This window comes from Parus major, chromosome 4A (assembly GCF_001522545.3).
Source record: "Parus major isolate Abel chromosome 4A, Parus_major1.1, whole genome shotgun sequence".
Taxonomy (NCBI): domain Eukaryota; kingdom Metazoa; phylum Chordata; class Aves; order Passeriformes; family Paridae; genus Parus; species Parus major.
In genome coordinates this window covers 5,550,668-5,556,470 of record NC_031772.1, presented here as the reverse complement: position 1 = coordinate 5,556,470, position 5,803 = coordinate 5,550,668, and the positions used below count along the sequence as shown (strand labels likewise).

At 49.8% G+C, this 5,803-nt stretch overlaps 1 protein-coding gene across 1 annotated transcript; it reads right to left on the bottom strand.

The window, feature by feature from the left end:
- Positions 1–168: 168 nt before the first annotated feature.
- Positions 169–3,931, bottom strand: LOC107203686 (SAP30-binding protein-like). Its single transcript, XM_033514144.1, is given in 2 exon segments — positions 169–862; positions 3,891–3,931. Coding segments are annotated over 2 exon segments (735 nt in total).
- Positions 3,932–5,803: the final 1,872 nt, after the last annotated feature.

The following is a 5,803-nucleotide window of genomic DNA, read 5'->3' as shown; positions in this document are numbered from 1 at the left end:
TTTGGAGCTCTTGTCCTCTGGGAATCCAGTGGTAGTGCTCCCATGGTGTTCCAAGGCTCAGATTATATCCAGGTAGGAATGTTTGGTTCCTCCCCTCAGGGCTGGGGGACGCACAATGAGATGATGTGATTTCATGAGTCATTCTGTGAGACCCTTCTTCAACACGTGTCACTTGCTCCTCCTCTTCTGGGCATCTCCCACAGTGGTGCTGGATGTTGTGGTGGTTGTGGAAGCAGAGCTTGTTGTTGTACCCCTTTTAGTGTCAGTCACAGATTTAATCTTTGCACGTTCTTTCTTGGCCTTCTCCAATTTATCCATCTCAGTTTTCTGGGCTTTAGCTAGTGCCTCATAATATGAATCCTCTGACCAGCTATGGGGATCAAACATGTCCTTTGGGTAATTTGTACCGGTTTCATCAATGGAACAAAACTGGATCCGTTTTTCATAGATGCTGGGGTTGCAAAATTCATTTTTCTTCTGGATGATATAGTTCATATCCATGCCTTCTTTCATTTTCCTCTCATACAACTTACCAATTTTATCCTGCAGTTGTTTACAACATCTGCCTGGAGGCTCAGGAGGGATTTTGATCTCATCTGGAGACACGTTCCACACTCTCTCTGAAAAAGAAGCAACCGGTTCCCAAGGATCTTTTTCCTCCACTTCACGGAATTCCTTTAGGTCACCAGCCTCAGGTTTTTCAGTCTGTGAATCGTCATCTGCTGACAGCCTGCTGTTGTCATCATCCTCCTCTTCGTACCCTTCCCCATCCGGGCAGGTAAAGTCATCTTCTCCATACCCAACTCACCCCAGGCCTCCTTCCTCTCCTGTGGGTGCTCCCCCATCGCTCCCCGAGTCCTTGCTGCAAGGAGAGGACACTGCACTTCACCACTGCCATCCTACACCTCAGCCACACCTCCAGGAGTGCCCCGCTTCGGGCACCAAAAATGTTCTAGTCTGAAAGCAAAACAGCAGGAGATTCCAAGTCAGAATTACGATTTAAGAAGAAAATTAAGATAAAGGCAGTAGTACAGAAACACTGGCTTGGACTGACAGAGTCAGAGCAGGACCTGACCCCGTCAGTCAGGGTGGTGGTAGCAGTCTGATTAAAAGGTGGCTGCAGTCCTGTTGGAGTGATGGAGAGGCTTCTGTCAAAGCGGTGATCCTGCAAAAAGATCTGGTCCTTCTCTGGAGGTCTGGTGGTGGTTTTGGAGCTCTTGTCCTCTGAGAATCCAGTGGTAGTGCTCCCATGGTGTTCCAAGGCTCAGATTATATCCAGGTAGGAATGTTTGGTTCCTCCCCCTGGGTGGAGCATCTGACAACGGGATGATGTAATTTCACAAGTCATTCTGTGAGACCCTGGTGGCCCATTGCTGGTGATGGTGAACTGGAGGGAGTTACCAGGGCTGAGTTGTGGGGAAGATAAAGAACACTGCCCCACCTATCTTTTGGTTACAGCTTACATTGTAACCCAAGACAGGCAGGGAATTCTGTGTATCAGCTTTTTGTGCTTTCCTGGGGCTTTCCACCCCTGGGGCTCAAATCTCTTAAACTAGGCTGGAAAAGTTGGGAGGGGCCATGTCTGATGTTCAGGTTGGATGTTAAGGATCTCCTTCAGCCCAAAAGTTAGCTCATGGACATCCCAGCTGGAGGTACCACCATCACACAGCCCCAAAACCATCCTTTCTCCCACCAAAGGAGCCTGCTCGGAGCTCCTGGATCACAGCAGCCCTGGAGCTGCACAGCTCCCACCATGAGTCCATTTTATTCCAGGAATGGAAGGATTTTTTGGGTGTTCTTGGTCCTGGTGGTTCTTTGGGTGACCTCCCAGCCCTACGTGTCTCTGTGAGGAAGGAGGAAGGGAGTAGAGGGAATGCTGCAGTAGGGGATGGACCATTTTTAATTCAGGATCATAAATAAGGAATAATAAATTTTAAAAGTTGTTGGGATTTTATCAAAACTCTCAGCCCCTCTCAAAGGCCTGGGCAGGAGATGGGTGAGATCCTGAGCCCAGTCCCTCCACCCTTTCCTGCTCCACATCTCCAGGACTTGTGTTCCAGGCCAGGAGCAGTTTCCAGCCTTTTTAGCACTTCAGGATGATCCTTTTTCAGCCCAGAAAGTCGACAACTCCGCTTGTTGTAAACTGAAACTCAGCAAAAAAACCCCAAGAATTAGGTTTGGCTTATGAAATTTGGGGTTGGTTTTACCATTTTTAAATGTATTTGGGAACTGGACATGCCTGAATTGCAAAACAAAAAGACAAAAAGAGCCAGACAGTGATTTTTTTTAATTTTGAAACTTGTCAAAACAAGCCAGATTGATCATTAGGACCAATTTTTTTTTCTTTTTTTTTATTATTTTTTTATTTTTTTTTTGCAAATTGAGAAATGCATCCAGAACAGCCCTTTCCCACAAAACCTTTCATTTTCCAAAAAGAAGATGAGGCAAAAAAAAAAATATTAAAAAATACCAATCACACTTTTTCTGCTCGCACAGTTGGAACGGGCAGCAGCGGATTGGGAGAGAATAGCAATTTGTAAGGAATTCCAACCAGCTCTCCCTAAAATAGCATCCAGCCAGTTTCTCCAGGGCAGGAGGATGGGTGGCTCCGTGGTGGGAACAGGCTGGAGCGAATCCTGGCTGAGCAGGTCGGGATAACACCTTGGGAGTGCAGGGACACCTCCCCCGTGGGAATCAAGAGATGGGAGGAATTCCTGGGGAGCCCAGCCATGCCTCTGTGGAGGTTTGGTTTGGTTTTCTGTTCCAACCCAAACTGATTCCAGCTCCTCCGAACCTCCTGTTCGGACACAGCCTCAGGATGCCTTCAAAAGGGAGATGCTCCTGTCTGACCACGGGGTGGAAATTGGGGACAAATTCTGTGTGCTGGTCCTTGAGGGAGCCAACGCCGTGTTCAGGAGGGATGTGGGAAGGGAGAGCAGGAGGAGACCCCAGCCCCTCGTGCCCTTCTCCCCCTGGAGCGTGTCTTGAGCTGGGGCTCCCTGCCTTGTGCTGGGTGTCTCAGGGCCTTGGGGGGACCTGTGGGGACCTCAGGGGGACCTGTGGGACCCGACCCCTGCAGTGCTGCTGGTGCCCGAACCCTTCTCAAGTGCTTGTGCCATGGGTGGTGACAGAGCTCGGCCTGACCCCAACGAGGTCCTTTAACAGTGCGTGGTGGTGAAACACAAACCAACATTGCTGAACTCAAAGTATCCTTTCTAATCCCCCGGCCCGGTTTCTCTTTCTTTCCAGCTTTTCCTCCTCCGCCTCCTGGACCCTCCCTCTGTTCCCACCCCCCTTCTGTTTCTCTTTCTCCCTTCTGTCATAAGAAAGTGACTGTGTCCTCGAGGGGACAGTTTTCTTATGCCATTTTATACACTGTGCTTCATGTTTAGAACTTTTTTGCACTAGTTCCTATTACATTTATTTTCCAAACTGGTTTGACAAAAAACAAACAAAAAAAACCCAACAAAAACACAATCCCATGCTATAATTCAGTTGTATTAAAATATTATCCTACTACTCTCTGTGTTCAATAGTCTCTGTACCTGTAATGCTTTCAGTTCTGTTGTATTTTGGGGCCGAGGTTTTCTCTGCTCCTTGTTTAACCCAGTAAAGAAATAAAATGTTAAGAATTGATGATAACTCCTCCTCCCTGTCTCTGCTGTTCATTGGGGCCACCAGGGTCCCACGGGGATGGGTTCCCCCCAGAACCTGCTCTAAACCCCAGCCACTGTCCCATGGGGGTTGTTTTTCTGCCAAATCCAATCCCAACTGGAGGCCAGAGAGGCAGGATGGAGGGACAATAACCCTGCCTTAACTGAATTTGATTTCGTAACCTTTCTTTATATTCTTTTGTTTCTTGCTTTCACATTTCTTGCCACGGGGCTCACCTCAGAACAATAGGGGCGAAGGCTGTCACCAAGAGATTCATCAGACAATAATGACTCAACCAGGGTATCCAAATTTTGCCCAGCTGAAGTCCACACCCACACATAATCTGGAATTAATTCCTCTGGACAACAGAGCTCGGCATGGAACAGAGCGAGGACACCGCGCTCCAAATTGAGCGCTGCGTGCCAGGCTGGGAAAGGCCACGGGATAAAGCTCTGGAGTTCCACTGTGGCCATCCCCATCCTGAGCTGGAAACCTCTGTTTGGAAAGAATAGCAGGAAAAGGGGAAGAAATTGCTTGGGGATGGAAATAAATGTTTCAAAAAACCAGATTGGTGCAGGAGGCAAATGGGGGAGGCACCAGCTCTGCTGGAGAGCCAAGGCACAGAGTGGGGGGTGCAGGATGGGGGATTTTGGGGCCTGGGGGGTCACAGTGAGAGGGGTGGGGGTGATGATGAAGGGCATCTCATCACTCAGCACTTCCCCAGCGTGGGCAGCAGGAAGGGGGGATTCTGTCCCTCTGCTCAGGTGAAACCCCACCAGCAGAGCTGCCTCGAACTCTGGAACCCCAAAATCAGAAGGACCTGGAGCTGCTCTGAGAGTCCAGAGGAGGCCACGGAGCTGCTCCAAGGGCTGGAGCCCCTCTGGAGCCAGGCTGGGAGAGCTGGGGGTGCTCACCTGGAGAAGAAGAGGCTCCAGAGAGATCTCAGAGATCTAAAGGGGCTCCAGGAAAGCTGGAGAGAGACTTGGGACAAGGGATCAAGAGACAGGACAAGGGGGAATGGCTTCACGCTGCCAGAGGCAGGGTTAGATGGGATATTGGGAAGGAATTCCAGGCTGTGAGGGTGGCAGAGGTTGTCCAGAGGGGATGGAAGAGGTGTTTGGCTCCCCAGACAGGAAAGCACCCACTGGAGCCTGTCCCCAGGGAGCCTCAGGTGCCCCAGGTTGTCCTGCTGCAGGCAATTACAGCAGCCCAGAGTGACTCCTGAGTGTGCCCTAAACTGCCCCAGTCTGAGAGCTCTGGGTCCCAGCTGGGCTTTAGGAACTACATTTAGGGTCCTGCAAGGGCCTGGGGTGGTGAGCAGTGTTGGGATGCAGTGTTAACCTTTTCAGTAGTGTGTTTGGGATGTTCTCCTTCGGGAATGCTGCTGGCAGGACGTGTCCTGACAATCCTGGTGCCATCTCTCATTCCCACCAACCTCCTGGGTGCCTGGGGCGCAGTGCTGGCCACTCCTGAGCTCCTAGGGAAGGGTTTTGGTGGCCACATGGTGCCCAAGCTGCTGCAGCAGCTGCAAATCCACCCAGGAACGTGCTGCTTCCCAAGGATTTGATTAGCAGGGATTTGAGTTAAGTGGATGTGAGTTTTCATGGCTATAGGGCTGTGCACATCAAAGCTGGGAGGCAGCGTGGGGCCAGGGAGAAGTTTCTCAGCTGTAAATTTGCCTCGTGACTCCATAAAAACTGTGATGGGCAGCATGGAAAGAATTCTGCTGGAAAGAGCCTGGAAAATGCTGAACCTCGGAGAAAAAGGCAGAAAGGGCAGCAGACCCAAATCAAAGTCCAGGCCTGGGAATGTTTTGAGGTGTGAGATGGGACTCTCCAGATGCTGAAATCCTGGGTGGGGTCTGGATTTTGAACCCCAGCCCTTCTGGATGTGGATTAGGAATTCCTCTTTTATGTCTTTGTTTATAGTTTAATAGATGGCACACCAGCTCCTGCTTTCTGGGTTATCAAAAAGGAAAAAGGATCATTTTCAAATGTGTATTTCTGAACAATTTCAGACCTCCTGCAGCTTCTCCATCCTCCCTGAGCTGAGGAGAACTTGGGATTTATGGAAATTCAGAAACAGGGCTCTAAAAATGTGCTTGAGATCCCTGTTTTTCACATCAGCACTTGACCATGGGAGATTAAGA